General features: G+C 46.7%; 1 protein-coding gene across 1 annotated transcript; it reads left to right on the forward strand.

Moving 5' to 3' along the window:
- The first annotated feature begins 2,720 nt into the window (after positions 1-2,720).
- sin3aa (SIN3 transcription regulator family member Aa) lies at positions 2,721-18,181 on the forward strand. The gene is made up of 21 exons (XM_052062000.1): positions 2,721-3,269; positions 4,911-5,130; positions 5,778-5,963; positions 6,204-6,310; positions 7,088-7,382; positions 9,539-9,787; positions 9,872-10,024; positions 10,638-10,793; positions 10,883-10,972; positions 11,424-11,542; positions 11,623-11,833; positions 12,005-12,121; positions 12,201-12,439; positions 12,519-12,702; positions 13,569-14,160; positions 14,313-14,482; positions 14,570-14,743; positions 14,917-15,009; positions 15,207-15,301; positions 15,640-15,832; positions 16,739-18,181. Exons 2-21 carry the CDS (start codon positions 4,939-4,941, stop codon positions 16,952-16,954), a joined length of 3,831 nt encoding a protein of 1,276 aa, XP_051917960.1. The 5' UTR covers positions 2,721-3,269; positions 4,911-4,938; the 3' UTR covers positions 16,955-18,181.
- The last annotated feature ends 906 nt before the right edge of the window (positions 18,182-19,087 follow it).

Here is a 19,087-nt window from a genome sequence, read left to right on the forward strand (position 1 = left end):
TTGTCATGATTTTTTTTTTAATTCAAACTTAAGTTTCAGAAAAGATTACAAAATCGTTCATGGAAAACTACAACACAAACGGTCTCCTCAAATTTAAACTTCTCAACAGTTTTTTTGTTCTTTGTCTTTTCTAATAGTAATGTTTCTGCAACTTCTGTGTGGCCCTAATTCTGTGTCTCACGCATGCACGCACGCCACGTCACCTCACGTCTTAGCACTTTTCACCAAGAGCCCTAATATACTTGGAAATGTCAGCAGTGATGTATGTAGAGATAATATAAATATAAACCATTTATTGACCTCAAGGGTCCCCCGAGCGCGTACATGTGCCTACCTTTAGTTCCAAGTGATGTGTGTGTGTGTGTGTGTGTGTGTGTGTGTGTGTGTGTTTTGCTTTTAAGTTCCAGGATGTCATTGTAAAATGTGCGCTTTCATCTGGCAACATTGAAAGCATCTAAGTATGTATAATATCAGAGTATAGTGTATTACTGTATGTGAGTCATGCACCGTGTTGTTGTCGGGTCAAGTTTTGTGTTTTTTTTTTTGTTAACTACAGAATTCATATTGAATTTATTTGTAGTGAAGCATTTTTACGTCGACCGTTGTCCTATATCTTTTTTCCTTCTTTCAAAGCCGAAATGTGGCCTATTTTTATTTTTCTATGCTATTCAACAGCTGTTTTTCATATGGGAAAATATCCAGTTATCAACATTAATTTTATATTTCATTTGTTATAACCAATGACTGTACCTTATTCTTGTGAATACTGAATCAAGCTATACTGTAATAAATACAAATCATGCCATTGTGTTTCGTTTGTGTCATTCTTTATTCGTGAAAGACTTCAAGTTCAGTCTCATAAGGTTTCATGCGCTTACGTATACTATTAAATTCTATTCTCACAAATTCAACCTGAATTGTTCTCCCTCACAAAATTATGACTTTTTAGCTTTGTTTTTTTTTTCTTTTAAAATTAAGACTTTCGAAATTGTGATTTCGTTCCTGGAAATGTATCTTTGGGTTACAAAATACTGTATTGCTGTTTTATTTGTGAACATTTTTAAAGTGTGTTCATCAATGTTTTTGTTGTAATGTTACTCATCAAATATGGATATTGGTTTTGACTTAATTCAAAATGTTTTCACAAAATGACAATTTGTAAAATTGCATTTTTTAAAATGAAATACAGTTGCACGCTCCAACTGTTTTCCGATCGTTTGTTGATACTTTCGTACTACATCGACCCATTAAAACATATTATTTGACACTCGGGTGAAAGGACAAGGTAAAAGTTTCAAGATTTGAGTTGAAATATCGCCTCATGTTTTGTTTTGCGTGTGCATTTTCGCGGCTGCTCTTCAAACTCGGTGACGTGCGGTGTGACGCGGGCCAATGCCAAGGCTGGGGGAGGGGGGCGGTCAAAGAGGAAGGGGGGCGTGCCCCAACTATTTTGTTCCAAACACGAATAACATCAGGAGTACGGAGTCCCTTCTTCTTTATCCGTGTGGGGTACGTAACCCAAAAGTGAACCATTTTAAAAACCTACCAGAGCACTTGGCTTGTTGATGATGAAGACGCGAACGGCATTTGGAGCGCTTGTGTTCGGCAGACCATCGCATGATTGAATGCTTTTTGTGTGTGCGTGCACAAACAAAGAATAGCGTACCACATAGTACCGTAATGTCGATTATTGTTTTCTTTAATATAATAGCAGATCAAGAAACAACGCGAGGCGACCTGTTCTGCTTTGGCGATCACTCGGAGCATGTTTGCAAATGGGAGGAGGGGACGTGTGCGTAGAGGGGAGGAGAATGTGTTGTCGCATTTTTGACGAGACGCGATGCGAGAAAATGATCCCCCAAAATGGGCTTGTTGTTTTGAATGCGCCACCGACGTCGTGTAGCCACCGTACGACTTTGGCATTGTTCCGGAAGGGAGACCCTTTTGTTTGACGCTTCGACCGAGCACCGTCGAACAACAAAAGGCGACATGCGACACCAAACGGCTAGAAAATACCCATTTTCGACAGTGCGTTTGTGTTTTCTGACGAATGGACATTTGTCGCGCCCTCTCCCGCTCTTGGCTATGAGAGAGCAGAAAAAAGGCAGAAGAAAAGAGGAGAGGTGGAATCCCGGGCTGGCGTTTAAAGCTCCGCCTATCGTGGGCGATGCTTTAACAGCAAGCGAGCGACATGATTGGCTGAGGCTTTTCCCAAAAGAGGGCGGGGTTTAATCAGGAAATGGTTGACCAAAAACCGAGTCAAGTGTCATACCAAAAACTCCAGCAAATGTTTTGTCAAGGTTCGTGTTAGTTTTCGTTCGTAATATTACAATGATAGATAGATAGAATGATAGATCTGTTTTACCCTTACATTTTGAATGTTCATTTCTCCTAACATTTGGGGCGGGGGGGGTTTCAGGTAATGTCACAACCTTATTGTCATAGTATTAGGTTTTTAAACATTTACATTTCTTTTTTTGTATCATATTATAATTTTACTAGTAAACTTGGAACATTTGTTTCTCACATTACAGGTTTTGATCTTGTAATCAATCATACAACTTTATTATTCCGTTGTTATTAAGATGTTTGGACATGAAACGTACATTTTTCTCTTTAAATATAATCATGCAGTCGAATTTAGCATTTTTTTCTGATATTACAGGTTTATTCTCATAATGGTATGACTTTTCTTCTGCCTTTACAACAAAGAAAGGAGCAGTTCAATTCAAAATCAATACTCCCCCTCCCCATATAAATACAAAATCAAGGCTTAATCCCTCACGCCCTCCAATTATTATTATTATTTTTTTTAATGTTTAGTTGATGTGAATCAACTGACAGGAAACTACTGTTTTGCCTTAGCCATTGTCGCGCTTCCAGTCAAAATGGGAGAGCTGCCTTGTCGGCGAGCTTCACCGTCGATTGATAGTTTGAGCAGCCAATCCGGAGGAGTCAACCCGCCCCTGAGCATCAACCTCTCTCCGAATAACCCAATAGCAAAATAGCGATTCCACCAGCCGACACGCCCCCGACCACAAGCTAACCTAACGGAGATTGTTTTCCCCTGTCGGGGAAGATTTTTTTCCCCCCTACTTTTTGCAGCTCCGCATCCGCTCTTGTTTTTGTTTTTCTTTTACAATACGCACCGCGGAATAGGTCGCGTTTGACACATTGCTTGCTTCAGGCTGCACCACGGCTGGAGGCATCGTGGTTAAACCCTGCCGAACGGATTACCGTCGCACCGTCGGTGAACTTAAAGGAGAGGGGTGAGTTCATCTTGGAAATTCATTCAGCGAGCTAACGCGGCTAGCCACGGAGCTCCCATAAGTCTGCCGCAAAAAAGAAACAAATAACACGCTAAACACAAAATCCATGCCCATTGTGTTTCAAACCGGGCTCAAGCACTCAATTGAAGCGCCAGTGGATGCTTTAGAAACGCGCCTGGTTAGCCGCATGTGCCTGCCTCCCTGTTCGCCCCCTCCGGACGTCCCTCCGAGTCTGAGCTCCTCATGTTGTTTACATTAGCTAGCAGCTAAAACCGCGAAACACTCCCCCACTCCCGCGGCAAAGCAAGTTGCGGGGTCAAGTAGACACAAATGAAAAACCCCTTCCCACCTACCTTGCGAATGAGGCGACGAGTCGGTGACTTTTTTCGTGTGTTTGGGTCGCGCTCACCTCCGTCGATATGGGAACGCGTCCGTGGGGTCCCCCCCTGCCGCACATGCTCCGCCAAATGGCGACCACGTATGGAACTCTAGCTCGGTGCTCATGGGGCAAGGCCTCACGTAAAATTGAGGGGGGGGGGGGGGTGAGGGCTTCCAGGGACCTCACAGATAAGACTCTCGTAATTTATTTTTTAACTCTTTGGGAGATCAACTATATTTTTTGTACATAATTCCGACTCCTCATCGTAGCGAGGGTTTGTGGTCGAGCAACGATAGGCTAAGTTAGCTACTAGTGGGTAGTTGTCGCGTTGGAGCGTGCGGGTCTTTTGCATGAAATTGCACTTTTACGATTGAAACTACTCAAATAAGGGGCTTGTTTTTTTGTTTGTTTTTTGTTTTGGAGCGTGGCGGTAATTTGGGGAAGTTGTAAATGGCAGAGCGACTCCCACAAGATTGTTGCTTCGGTGACGTAGCTAGTCGGTAGCTGTGATTGGCCACAGCCATTGTGTGTTTGTACTCAACGCTCGTTACAAAAGTAGACACAAAAGTCCTCAAAATGTCGTCTTGTGGGCGATAATGCCGCGAAACACGACTTTCACCGACTTTAGTTTCGTTTCATTCATCGTTAGCTACGCTTCTGCAACTCACAAAATGGGGTTGAGCTTCACGTGGAAGAAAAAATACTCTATACTTTTGTAAAAGTACAGATTCTTGTGCAAAAAAAGTGTAGTAATATTGACGTACGGAATCTATTCATTTACAAAAAAATACTGTAGAAAAAAATTCGCACATTAAGTATTGGGTTACAAATGGGTGAAACATTTCTCCAAGAAACATGTACCAGTAAATTAATGGAAAGTTGTATCTGTTTTTTTTTCTTAAATTTTAGGTTCATAAATTAAAATAAATAATAATAATCCTGAGGTACCTGTACACAGCTAAACAAACTAGCAACCGTTTACTTTTCTACTATAAAATGTAACATTACAAGTTAGTGGGGGAGGGGGGGTATCAAGTGTCAATTGTCATGTTGTCAAAAGGAGACCTCCATGCAAAATTTATATTCTACCTAGCTGTATTGGAGTTCCCTTAAAGTCGCCCTTTAATTTTGCGGGTGTGTATGCATGTTTATCAATATGTGCCTACCCAAAATCACCTGTGACCTGAAGGAACACCCATAAAATGAGTCTCAACTCGTGGTCCCGCCCCCCCCACCCCCCCTCCCGCCCACATCCCTCGCAGGTCCCTCAGCTCAGTCGAGTATGAGTTCATGATGAAGCGGCGACTGGAGGATCAGGAAACGGTTTTTGCGTCCCAGCAGCGGCGCCTCCCAGGCAACGTTGATACCTTCCAGCACCGCGCCCTGGCCCCGGCGCCGGCCCCGCCAGCGGTGTATGAGGCCGTGGCCGACAACATGCAGCCCACCTCAGGCGTCCAGTACTCGGTCCCGCAGGGATATCAGGTATACAAAAAAAAGACATCGGGACTCACGCTGTCAAAGAAAATGGATATTTATACAATACAATACATCCTGATTTATATAGCGCTTTCACAATTTAGTCGCTGAAACTCTCTTATCGTGTCCAAAAATAAAAACCTTTATTAAATGCTCGTGTAATGTTTCAACATTTTAAGATTCTAAACTATCATACAGAAGTGAAAATAAGTCGGCCATTTTTAGTTTGTATATACCATATATTTACTTTTATATTTCATTCAAGTACAGCGGTACAGTGACTTTTGAGGGGGTTTTTTTGTGGTTAAAAACTATCGTAAGGTCGAATTATTTAATTGTTTTCTAATTGTGTTGGAAGCCAAACTTGGAGATATGAAGACCTTCAGATACACGCCGCTTATGCAAAGTGAAAAAAACAAGCTCTATATATTTAGCATGGATGTCTTCTATTGACAAAACAAAATGCTTAAATCTGTGCCTCAAATTGAGTCCTGTCCATTAAGTTAAATTAATTCCCATGGAAAATGACCCATTTGCCATTGTTCCAGACCTCTTCAGGCTAACTTCCTGTGAAATTATCACTTGTTAGCTATAAGATGTGCACGTTTTTGTTTGAAGAACGACCACATCACGCGTGTCGCTCTTTTTTGCAGGTTCCCACGGTGGCTCAAAACAGCGGTGGTCACGGGCACTCGCCGAGCCCAGCCGTCCACGGGGGTTCCCACCACCACAGCCCTGCTGCCGTCCAATCGCACGGGCCACCGGTGATGCCGGCGCACAGCCACGCGGCTGCGCCTCAGGCCTCGGCGCAGGGCCAGCAACAGTTTCAGCGGCTTAAGGTCAGTCTGCTCCACTTAATCGAGCCGAGTGAGTAGGTGTGCTGGTGAGTGTGGGCTCAGTAAGAAATTCGGTGTGAATAGAAAATACCATAAATCAAGAAAAAACTTGTTTTTGCAGACGACTCAAAATGCAAAATTCAGACCCGAAACTCGGCGGCTGCACTTCCCACGAGTCCACTCATGCAGTAAATTTCCAGATTCTGTCCGCCCTTTAATTTCCTTCATTCTTGCCACCCATAGGTGGAGGATGCCTTGTCGTACTTGGACCAAGTGAAGTTGCAATTTGGCAACCAGCCTCAGGTTTACAACGACTTCCTAGACATCATGAAAGAGTTCAAGTCTCAAAGGTGAGCTCTCTTTAAACATGGTATACATCACGGATGGGCAACTTCAATGCTAGAGAGGGGGCCAGATAGGACCATGCACTTCCTAACTAGACATGAGACAGAAATGCTATTTTTAAATACAGACAAGATGACTGCTCTTAATGTATTCCCATATTGATTAAACGTTTTATTAATGATGCCCATTCTGTAATCCCCCCCCCTCCCCCCACTGCAAAGGGGGTCTTTGGCATAACATTTTCATTCAAAGATGGCACAAAACTGCTGAACAAAAAAAAAACAACATTAAGTGCAAAACTCATTTTGTACATTTCCCCCCACAAAAACAGCTCACTGAAAATTGTAATATCATTGTGGTGCTGCGTTTATCCTGCATATTATTCCAAATCTGCAAAATATTATTAGACCTAACTCCCATTGTGCAATACGGCCATGTGAGACCCAGTAAAAGCGCAACTCTGAGCTGTCTGCCATCAAGTGGTGATTGGTGATATTACAACTTGAAACTACAGTTTATCTTGCATATTTGCAGTTCAGCAAATATTCCGGAACACGTGTATTGACTGTTTCTCAGTGTTTTTGTGAAGTGTTTTTTGGGGGGGAGTTTAGGCGAAAAAGTACCTTTAAAAAAATAAATAAATACATTTAGCATGGAGTGGGCGGTGTTAATTCAAGGAACTACACAGAGTGTGGTCACATTCAGCTTGAAGGCCACCGGTTGCGATATTGATAGCAATAATCTCCCGACGAGTGACCCCGCGCTTGTGTTTGCGTCACCAGCATCGACACCCCCGGTGTCATCAGCCGGGTGTCGCAGCTCTTCAAGGGACACCCCGACCTCATCATGGGTTTCAACACCTTCCTTCCACCCGGCTACAAGATCGAGGTGCAGACCAACGACTTGGTCAACGTAACGACGCCCGGCCAGATCCACCACATCACCCCGCACGGCATTTTGGTGCAGAACATCCCCATCACAGGCACGCCCAGCACCCAGCACCCCGCCCAGGCGCCACCCACCGCTACCACCAGCGCGCCCGCCCTCTCGCAGCCCGTCCCGGCCAAGATGAGCAAAGTGAGTTTCCAGTGCGTTTCCCAGTATTGGGCTGAAATGATTAACTGGATCACTTCAATAATTCGATGATGAGAAAAGCCAAAGCAAAATTTCTGCCTTGAAGCATCACGGTGGTCATCTTTCCACTAATATTACTCCAGACTCATGCACCCCTCAGCTCAAATAAATTCGGGAGGTGGAAAAAGTCAGTAAAAGACACAAACTCTGTGATGTTTGGGAATGTTTCACACACGAAAATTCTTTTTGTGACACAATAACTACAATATGTTGTAAATTAGGTGCATTCTGTGAATTTTAGGGAACTGCTCCAAACGCAATCCCTTCAGTGTCGCTTTTCTATTTGCGCTCCATTCAAAAACATTTTTCCAATAGAAATTCGTTACAAAAAGAAAGAATCTGTTCCATGGCCCAAACTGTTGCCAACACAAACCTCTGCGAAATGCACATGTGGTGTTTTTAAAAGTACCGTATTTTCACGACTATTCGACACACCGTACGGTTGGGCGCAGTCTCATTAATGGGTGACATTTCTGTATTTTACACATAGACAGACCGCACTGTATTAATGGGCGCAGTTTTGCAGTGGTAAAACATACGCCAGCTTAAACATACGGCATGCATGCGCGCACGCTAAAAACACGTTAGCTTGAAACATACGGTAGCATGCCAAGACATACAGATACAAGCTAAAAACACGTTTTTAAAAAGGCAACGAAAGCAGAACTGAAAATTCCATCAAAGTCCTCATCCTCTGTATCAGAAACAGAGGACTGCACATCCCAGTTGTCATTGAACGCATCACACGCTAAAGTGTGAGTTGCTACGCATTGCCGAGCGGAAAGAAGGAGCAGCAACAGCAAAGTCAACATTTCTCTCGTGTGAAGCTTTCCCACATTTGAAAGTAAAGAACAGAGCGAAACATGGTGGCAGCGCGCGCGTGTGTGTGTAGAAAGAATCGAACAATTGTGCAAGTACCGTAATCCATCAAAAACGGCGCGTTCCCTCTCGTTGTCAGAGTCGCTCTCATTGCCATGCGGCTCTACAGAAATGTGCCCAGCTTTGCCAAAAACTCGAACAACAGTGCAAGCAGACACGTTCGTCCAAGCAGCCACAATCCATTCGCAAATTGTGGCGTAACTCGCCCAGCGCTGCCTCTCACTCTTTATGAAGTTGTGTTTGCCATTGATCATCCATTGTTCCCATGCCGTTCGCAACTTTACTTTGAACGCCCGGTTGATGCCGATGTCCAGTGAGCGGTTGGAGTTCTTTAGTCAAGCCTCCGGGAATAACGGCAAGCTCATGAGTTCATTTGGTTGACTTGTTTTTTCACCGCTGCTGTGAGATGGGCACGCATGCCAAAAGCATAACCGATGGCTTGAAGTTTGAACTGAGCTTCGTAGGCGTGTCTCTTTGTCGAATTTATTTTCGGGGGTTCTTAGAAACCAAAACCGAAGTTGTTTTGCAACAATGCACATAGCCACACTCTATACAGGTGTTGGTACCTGCTTGGGGCGTCCCTTTCGCGTTCACTTACACGACCACCCTTCACTCATTGGCGGACTTCTCCCCCGCATGCCTGTCCTCTCTCACGTCTGCCTTCTCTCTCTCTCCATGTATGTATATATACACGCCCACCCTTCACTGATTGGCCGACTTCTTTCCCGCATGGCTGGCCACAGTCACTTCCGCCTTTTCTCTATATAAACAGCGTGTCGGCTGTCAGTCAGATTTTGGAACTCGGCGCATACAAAAGACGCTCCGCACCATAAGGCGTCCTGTCCATTTTGGAGAAAATTTAAGACTTTTAATGGCGCCTTATAGTCGTGAAAATACGGTAGCATTTTTGACAATGACAAGCACTTAACCTTTGATGCCGTGAAAAGCTTGGAAAGCGTAGATGAAAGCCACCTCACCTAAAGACCAAAACGCAGCTCACTTTGCGGTGTACATTCTGTTCTTCTTTGATTTATTGATTTATTTATAAGTTATTGTCACTTACTGTCCCGGTTACTTGTGTGACTGAGGCAGGATACACAGTCTGCCAATGACACATTATGTGTTTCCAACGAATATGCAGACCAGCAAATATGCGCCACGGCTGCGGTTTACCGTAGAAATTTCTCAATCGACCGTCACGCCGTGTCCCTTACCCGCAGCCCCCCCAGCCGCAGGCGCCGACGCCGGGCAGCCCGAGCAACCCGTCCATTCCGGCCTGCGCCGCGCCGCACTCCCCGCCCGTGACACTCCACCCGCCGCTCGGCGGGATGCCCGCCGGCCTGCCGGCGCAGAACAACCAGCCGGTGGAGTTCAACCACGCCATCAACTACGTCAACAAGATCAAGAACCGCTTCCAGGGTCAGCCCAACATCTACAAAGCCTTCTTAGAGATCCTGCACACGTACCAGGTCAGCGGGAGGAACTCGCCATGAGGATTCCGAGGAAATTCAGCTTTTATTAACACACGATGGTGTATGCATTGTCTCATGCAGAAGGAGCAACGCAACGCGAAGGAGGCTGGAGGAAACTACACGCCGGCCCTGACAGAGCAAGAGGTCTACGCTCAGGTCGCCCGGCTCTTCAAGAACCAAGAGGACCTTCTCTCCGAGTTTGGGCAGTTTCTCCCAGACGCCAACAGTTCAGTGGTGAGCGATACTCGGAATTTGTTCTGTGCTAAAAGGTGGTGTTTTGTCACGGTCTCGCCATATCACAGATTTGTAAATTGTACACTTTTATATCGCGGATTATTCACTATTATGCAGCGACCATTTTTCTACCATGACTAATGTTACCGCAAATTCATTTAGCAATTACGCCTGAGCCGGAAGGAAAAGGTGCGCAAGATCCGACAATGCAAACACCCATAATCTCTTCGAGAGCTCTTCAGACATGTATTCCAAAATGTTAATCAATGTGTCATTTAAATAAAGTCAAATAGGAGTGCCTGCAGAAAGTTAATGTCGCAGTCTACACGATTGACTCAGTGGTCTTTCGTGTCCAACAGCATAAGCAGAGATGGACTCCAATGCGGGACAGCACTTATAGAAGATTCCAATAAAAGCCACTCATTCATTAAAAGCTGGTCGGCATCAACGAAAAGAGTCCTGTCAAGTCAATCAGAATTGGAACAAAAGCAGGAAGTAGAAACCAAGCCACGGTGTAAAACAGTCTTGGACAGCTTTAGTGAGCCCCACATTTATTGAAGGGATGCATTCCTCTCATCTCAGTCCCACGTCTAAACGTTTCCATTCCACTCAGCTGTTGAGCAAGACGACAGCCGAGAAGGCCGAGTCGGTACGGAACGATCACGGCGGCACCACCAAGAAGCTGCAGCTCAACAACAAGCAGAGGCCCAACCAGAACGGCTGCCAGATCCGCCGGCATTCCGCTCCCGGGGCCGCGCCCCCCGTCAAGGTACGCAAAACTTCAATTCGTTCTCTTCCGTTTACCCGTCGGATGGTTTTGTCAATCCCATCGCCTCTTTTTGTATGTGACCAAAACAGAAGAAGCCCAAGTTACTGAACTTGAAAGATTCGTCCATGGCCGAGGCCAGCAAGCACGGAGTCGGAACCGAATCGCTGTTCTTTGAGAAGGTACGGTGCCATTTTGTCTCCGACGTTGATTGATAACGGTGCAATGCAAAGAAATACGAATCCCATTTACTTGACAGCCATCCATCAATCTTCCACAGTCAAGGGTGCAAACAAATTTTGTCCTGGTTTTCAAAGGGTCTCCGGATTTGGTTTTATTTCCACCCCACCGACCTCATTGGCACTGCCGAATCTCAGATTTATTATCACTGCGATGAATAAATGTAGCCCATAAGCAATGCCGTGAGAAGTCTTCTTCATCGTGAAGCCATTACCTTCGAGTGACCAAATATGCACGTTTTGGAATGCGAGAGTGGAGATTTTTTTTTTTTTTTTTTTAATTGCTGTCATTATTCTACAGTTATATGCCGAATGTTCACCAAAGACCAAAAGCTGAATTTTCTGGGCAACCTGATGCATGTGACTGCTTACGTCATGTGTTTTCTCGTGGCAGGTGCGCAAAGCCTTGCGCAGTACGGAGGCCTACGATAACTTCTTGCGATGCCTGGTCATCTTCAATCAGGAGGTGATCTCCCGGGCCGAGCTGGTGCAGCTGGTGCTGCCCTTCCTCGGGTGAGCGCTCGGCATTTTTTAATTCGTAGCGGTCACCTTATGGCGTGCCTCTCACCCACCCATTCCACCCGTCACTCCAGGAAATTCCCGGAGCTGTTCACCTGGTTCAAAAACTTCCTAGGGTACCGGGAAATGTCCCACATGGAGGCGTACCCCAAGGAGCGGGCCACCGAGGGCATCGCCATGGAGATTGACTATGCTTCATGCAAAAGGCTCGGCTCCAGTTACAGAGCGCTGCCCAAAAGCTACCAGCAGCCCAAATGCACCGGGAGAACGCCACTTTGTAAAGAGGTGAGAGCAGCCGGGGTGCAAAGCAGACACAACCGCCGTCCCCTTAAATGCTACGATGTCGCGCAGGTCAAGCGCATTTTGTTTGGCCACCTGGAGAGTCCACTTAGCATCATATAACTTACAGACGTGAAGCTCCGACGCCTTTACCATGTTTGTTGCGGGTGGTTTCAGGTATTAAACGACACCTGGGTGTCCTTGCCATCCTGGTCCGAGGACTCCACCTTTGTCAGCTCCAAAAAGACGCAGTACGAGGAGCACATCTACAGGTGTGAGGACGAGCGCTTCGAGGTGAGGTTTTTTTTCCCTCGTGAGGTGGGGAGGACGAAGCCAGGCCAAACAAGATGTTCCTTTGCCTCCTGACTTACAGTTAGACGTGGTGCTGGAAACCAACCTGGCGACCATCCGGGTTTTGGAGTCCGTGCAGCGGAAGATCTCGCGGATGTCTGCGGAGGAGCAGGCCAAATTCCGCTTGGACAACACATTGGGCGGCTCCTCCGAGGTGGTGCACCGAAAAGCCATCCAGAGGATATACAGCGATAAAGCCGCGGACATTATCGACGGCCTGAGGAAGAACCCGGCCGTTTCCGTCCCCATTGTTTTAAAGAGGTGCGTGCCGGACCAGGCGGGCGAGCGCTTTTCGTCAACCTGATTTTCTCATCTAGACACGTGTCCTGCCGCCATCCAGGTTAAAGACCAAGGAGGAGGAGTGGCGGGAAGCCCAGCGAGGTTTTAATAAGATCTGGCGGGAGCAGAATGAGAAGTATTACCTCAAGTCTCTGGACCATCAGGGAATTAACTTCAAGCAGAACGACACCAAAGTGCTGCGCTCCAAGTCCCTGCTCAACGAAATCGAAAGCATCTACGATGAAGTGAGCACTCTCTGCCTTTTTCTCCTCCGTCACTGTTGGAATCACAAGTGGCGAAAACAGACTCGTTTCTCGCAAATTCAACTTTTGGTACAACTAATGAACACGACAGGTATAAGATAAGATATCCTTTATTCGTCCCACAATGGGGAAATTTACATCCTCCAGCAGCAAGAATGTATATAGAAAGAAGAAAGAAGAAAGAGAAAAAAAAAACAACAAACGTCTTTCAATTAAATACAATATGAACACAAATGGATAAAAATTATTATTATATATAATGCGTTCCTCAAAAAAAGTGACACGTGCGATTGCGGCTGTTGTGGTGCTGTAAGTAAATGACTGACAGAGGAGACCACGTTTATCAGTAACGGATTAAAAAAAAGGTTGTGTTTACTTTTGAAATGTCTGAATCCCAACACGAGTTGTCAACACTCAACTGCCACAGACGCCGCATAAAAGACGCCTATCATTGCCACGAGATGGTGGCAAATACGTAAAACATAGTGGCTCATAAAGCATCAACTCTCATCTTACATAACCAATTGTATTTACAAAAAAACGTTGAACAGTAACAACACGGCATCCCAACTTTATTGGACTCGCGTTTAATTTTTCACCTCAAACAAATCACCTTCACGTGTGGCTCATCCATAGTAGCAGCTAACATATTAGCCTATAGAACACGCTAGCGCAAAGTGACGCACTTGCGGCCATTTTCATACCGAGACATAATCAGCAAGTGATATCGCGATTGGTCAGTTCTAAACTCTACGGCAGGCCGAATTTATTCCATCTACCACATTCACCCCGCATCCATGTTCTGGTGTATATTTCAGATAATACATTTGAATGCGTTTGCTCCGCAGCGCCAAGAGCAGGCTTCCGAGGAGAACGCCAGCCCGCCGGCGGGCCCCCACCTGACCCGGGCATATGAGGACCGTCAGATCCTGGAGGATGCGGCGGCCCTCATTATCCACCACGTCAAACGCCAGACTGGCATTCAGAAAGAAGACAAGTACAAGATCAAGCAGATCATGTACCACTTTGTCCCCGACTTGCTGTTTGCCCAGCGCGGCGAGCTCTCCGATGTGGAGGAGGAAGAAGAGGAAGAGGACGTGGAGATGGATATGGAGGAGGGTGTCCCCTCCAAGAAACATAACGGCATCCCCGGTAGCGGTGGTGCCAGCCCCACTAAATCCAAGCTGCTGTTCAGTAACACGGCGGCCCAGAAGCTGCGCGGCTGCGACGACGCCTACAACCTCTTCTACGTCAACAACAACTGGTATATCTTCCTGCGGTTGCACCACACGCTATGCTCGCGACTCCTCCGCCTCTACTGGCAGGCCGAGCGACAGATTGAGGAGGATGTGCGTGAACGAGATTGGGAGCGGGAGGTCCTGGGACTCAAGAAGGAGAAGAACGACAACCCGGCCATCCAGCTGCGACTCAAAGAGCCCAGTGAGTAACGGCGATGTTGCGGTTGTCACGCCGAGAGTTCTCAGGTGCTGCAGAAGGAGAAGCGGCAATAAAACAGGCTGAAATTCTGATGTCAACTGGACTTTGGGCTTTAAAGCGGAAGTAATATTGGCGTGTCTTTCATCTCCCACTAGTGGACATCGACGTGGAGGTCTACTACTCGGCCTTCTTGGAGATGGTTCGCAACCTGCTTGACGGCAACATGGAGGCGTCGCAGTACGAGGACTCGCTGAGGGAAATGTTCACCATTCACGCCTACATCGCCTTCACCATGGACAAGCTCATCCAGAGCATCGTCCGGCAGGTTAGCCTCTGCTCCTCCTGCCGTGAACCCCGTCCTGGCTTTTCTCGGTCCAAATTCCACGACTTAGACTTCCGCATTCCGTCGTAGCTCCAGCACATCGTGAGCGACGAGATCTGCGTCCAGGTGACGGACCTCTACTTGGCCGAGGGCGCAAACGGGGCCTGCGGTGGGTCCATGGCCACGCTGTCTTCCCGGAGCTCCTCGGAGAGCGCCTACCAGCGCAAAGCGGAACAGCTCATGTCGGATGAGAACTGCTTCAAGGTCAGAAAAGAATTATTTAACATTCACCAAGGTCACGTCTGCAAATAGGGGAGAAGAACAGAAAATTCAAACGTCCTATCCCCAATAGCCCCTTTGGTACTCTCTGCAGTTAAAAATAAACGCCCGTGTGGGAACAGTCACCCGTCATCACCTTTGCGTTTGTTTCCTCGCAGGTGATGTTTGTAAGGAACAGAGGCCTGGTGCAGCTGACGTTGGAGCTGCTCGACACTGAGGAGGAGAACTCGGACGAGCCCCTCGAGGCAGAGGTGAGAAACACGGCCGGCGAAAAAAGAATTTGAAGCAAAATAACTCCGCAAAATACAAGATCATATGCAATAAATGCGCTACATACCCCAAATTTGAGCCGGAAACACAAAGCGATCAATTGGATGAGCGACAGCTTGTAGTGTCAAAGTGCCACCGTATTAAATTCATGACTGACCTTTGTATCCTGTGACTGCAGCGCTGGTCCGATTACGTCGGACGTTACTTGAACCCGGACACCACCACGCCCGAGTTGAGGGAACATCTGGCCCAGAAGCCCGTCTTTCTCCCCAGGTGCCGATTTTTTTTTTTTCTATTTTGGATTTTCAGGGCACCATGCGCCACCTTTGCCTTCTACAAGTTTCTCTTACTATTATTATTATTATTATTCTCTCGGATGATTAGCCTCTTTGCGGGCCAAAACTTCCTCAGTTGTGCACGCTACAACTGTAGTAAAGATAAATAATGATCGGTTTCAAAATACTAATTGTGGAAAAAAATGTTTCTCGATACATTTTAAATCCAAAATAATTTTTTATTAGGTTAATCTGTGCGGCAGTCGATTAAAAAAAAAAAAAAGTACCCCGTGACAGCCACGGCAAAGACGCGTTCGTGACTTGCGTTGTCGCCAGGAATCTGCGTCGGATCCGCAAGCACCAGAAGTGTCGTGAGCAGCTGGACAAAGAGGCCGGCGAGGGAGGCAAGAAGCCGCTGGACAAGGAGAAGATGGAGTGCATGTTCAAGCTCAACTCCTACAAAATGGTCTACGTCTTCAAGTCGGAGGACTACATGTATCGGCGCACCGCGCTGATGCGAGCGCACCAGGTAGGCCGCTGTGCGGGTGAGCGGGCGAGGCGGTGCGATGTGTGTGAGTGAGCACAAGAGAAACGAGATCAGAGAGGTCGAACAAGGTTACAACGTCACATTCACAGAGCCTACACCAGGGGTGTCCAAACTTTTTGCCAAGGGGGCCAGATTTTATGTGGTAAAGTGTCGGGGGGCCGACCTTGGCTGACATTCTTTACATTGAACAACAATATTGTTCAACAAATTTTAGTAAGCCAGTCCGTTTCACATTTCCATTTTAATTTTAATTTCAACAATCTTAAGAATTTCTTTTGGTTCATTTGAAACAGGTATATCACATGCAACTGCTTATTCACTTGACTTTTTCTTAAACAGAAGTCTCCTGAGTGCAAATTGATTGATTTGAAACATAAAATGTATCACCATGATTTTTCAATAGTCACAAAACCTTTGACTCGAACATCAGGGAAATGAACAAGCAATACACATATTCACAACTGCAAGGACCATTTGAAATATGACATATCAGTCAATATAAACACGGAGTGATGTCTTGTTAACTCGTGAGTGATGCCCTCTAGTGTCTAAATGCTATTACTCATTTAGCCACTAGAGGGAAGCAGTACTCTATGAAACATCACTCACCAGTCTACGAGACCTCAGTCAATGCAACACGTGTTCCATTGCGCCCAACCTGCGGGCCACACGGCACTGATTTTATGACGGGGGCCGAGGGCCGGATGAAATTCGACCGCGGGACGGATTTGGCCCGCGGGACGGACTTTGGACATGCCTGGCCTACACGAATCGAATCGTGTGTGCGCCAGCTCGGTCACAATGCGTGTGTCAGTGCGGCCTCTCATTCCGTGTTTGAGAGAGAGAGCGAGCGATAACAACTCTGACTTCTCCTCTCTCGGCCCACAGTCCCACGAGCGAGTGAGCACCCGCCTCCACAAGCGCTTCCAGGCGTGGTTGGCGGCATGGGCCGAGGAGCACGTCGGCGCCGACCTGGCCGCCGACACCGACAAGTGGCTGCTGGGCGAGGGCCGCGACGGACTTTTGCCCTGCAGCACCGCGCGCCAACCCGAGGTCCTCCACTTCCGCAACGTCAGCAAATACCGCGTCAAGTACAGCCCCTAGCGACCGGCTCCGGAAGCAATTAGTTTTTAAAGGTGAAACGTGTGCGTGTGTATGCGCGTGGGTGTTCCTCCAGTGGTGGCGGGGTTACTGTTTTTTACCAGCGTTTTTAGCTGGGGAACACACAACCCCTCCCCCTCTCCACCTCCTTCAAGGGTGCCAAAACTCGGGAATGGTCTCGTCCCGCTCACCAGCACTCACCAAGTGAACCTCGCTTTTTTCCTACAGTAAATGCCGCTATACCATTCAACCGTCCACACAATCCCAACTGGGAGGGTGGGAGGGGGGGTTGTGATTTATTTAAGCCAGCCAGGACATGCTCGACAAGTGCACTTATTCAAGGGGGGGGGGGGGGGGGGACAGCAACAGCTTCCCAGATTTTTGGATGGAGACGAACGCCCGATCATGACTCGCTTCCTGTTCCGGGCTGAGCCTCCCGTAGAATGTCGTCAGGCGGCAGTTTTAGCACGTCGCCTCACAACATTGTTTGGACTCAAGAGTGCACCATTGTAAAGCTATGTGTTGTACATATATATATATAATATATATTATATATAGTTCTATGAACATACATCATCCTCGCCACCCTGGAAGATAATACCTAAAAAAAAGCCCACCACCAATGTTCACACACCCTGTAAATACAATGTAAATAGTCTGAGACTTTTTAAGACCACGGCGTGTTGTTGTGTAAGTAGAACTTTCTGAGCTAACTGTTAGAATGTAACGGACGAGGGGAGAAAAAAAAAGCTGAGAAAGAGAGACAAGAACGACAAAATTTCTTACAGTTTTTACCAAAGGGACCTGATGATACAAATGAGCTGATTTTGTCCCACCTTACCTTGCACCACAACCCCCGCAGCACCCTCTCTCTCTTTCGGTGTGTTCTTTTATGTCTTTTCTTCTTTCTAATTTACATAGTTAAAAAAAAAGAAGAGGAAAAGTAGAAATGTGTCCAGGTTTTTCTGTTTTTATAAATGACAAAATTCTTCTCAATTCACCAGAAAACAAAGACAAAAACACTGCAACACTATCCAACAGTATCCGCTCTCTCCACCCTGGATAGTTTTCTGCTGCCCCCCACTCCCCACCCCTTGCCTCCAAGTTGTATTTTTGATATTGGAAAAGTGAAATGAGCATGTCTTTCGTCCGTTTATTTAGACATTATTTAAAGTGATAATAAAAAAACACATTTGTAGCCTACAGTGATTAAATGTCTATGGACTTTTATTCATGTCTGTCTTTTTTTTTTCTTCATATTTTGAACCCCTCGCGTGCGTATTGCCCCCCCCCCCCCGCCCCCCTTTGTCTCTATGATGGCAAAGACAAAAAGTGTGATGACGACGAGAAATGAAGCTCTGAAATAGCCCAAGTAAATGAACGGAAATGCCATTTAGAAATTCTAGCACAAAAAAAAACCACTCTGTTTAACTTTATGAAAACATAAAATTACATTTAAATAGAATGCATAAAAATGATCATCTTTTTGCAGAATGAGTCAGTGTGTGTGAAAAACGTCACCATTCTGAGCCGCATTGTGCGCTTCTGTCAAAGGCTTTTGGGCCTTTTCTCTTTCCCAACATCAGAGCCCACCAGGGAGGAGCAAAAATGGGACAGCGAGCTGATGTCGCACTGTATCCACAGAGTCCCCCCCTCCCGCCTCCCTGTTTGATGCCCTACTCAAAAGATGGCAAGCGTTGGTGAGGAGGGCGGCGAGGGCCCTTCGGCCTACGCGGCAAAACAAAAGCCCTCATTGAGCTGCCATCCCGACCGCGGGCTCATCCTTCAATTAACTCTGCAGCGGGCGGTGCGCCTCAGGGCGCCTCGCCATGCCCCGCCCTCTTTGCTTCCCACAGGAACGGCAGTTCACTGAGGAGGAAAATCTTTGTGTGGGGATAAGCGGGTGAAACGTCAGCGGCGAAACCCATTTATTTGTCCTAGGGGCTGTTGGGACCCCCGCGTGTCAGCCAAAGTTGTGAAAAGAAAAAGTTGGCAGCAAAAGAGACACATTTGCTCTTGGGCTTTTGATGGCGTGCCCTTTTCTTCTAGCCGTTGGCTCAACTTTTGTGGGGTGCACCTGCGAGTGGAGTGGGGGATGCAGGGGGGAATGTCCCCCAAAAGAATAATTTATTTACT

This window comes from Hippocampus zosterae, chromosome 3, assembly GCF_025434085.1.
Source record: "Hippocampus zosterae strain Florida chromosome 3, ASM2543408v3, whole genome shotgun sequence".
In the NCBI taxonomy this organism is placed as follows: domain Eukaryota; kingdom Metazoa; phylum Chordata; class Actinopteri; order Syngnathiformes; family Syngnathidae; genus Hippocampus; species Hippocampus zosterae.

Bases quoted from the DNA above. Each gene is read 5' to 3' on its own strand.
- sin3aa (XM_052062000.1), top strand. From the start codon at position 4,939: ATGATGAAGCGGCGACTGGAGGATCAGGAAACGGTTTTTGCGTCCCAG. The intron at 10,973-11,423 runs GTACGGTGCCAT...TTCTCGTGGCAG, and splicing joins AATCGCTGTTCTTTGAGAAG to GTGCGCAAAGCCTTGCGCAG. The intron at 11,834-12,004 runs GTGAGAGCAGCC...GGGTGGTTTCAG, and splicing joins GAACGCCACTTTGTAAAGAG to GTATTAAACGACACCTGGGT.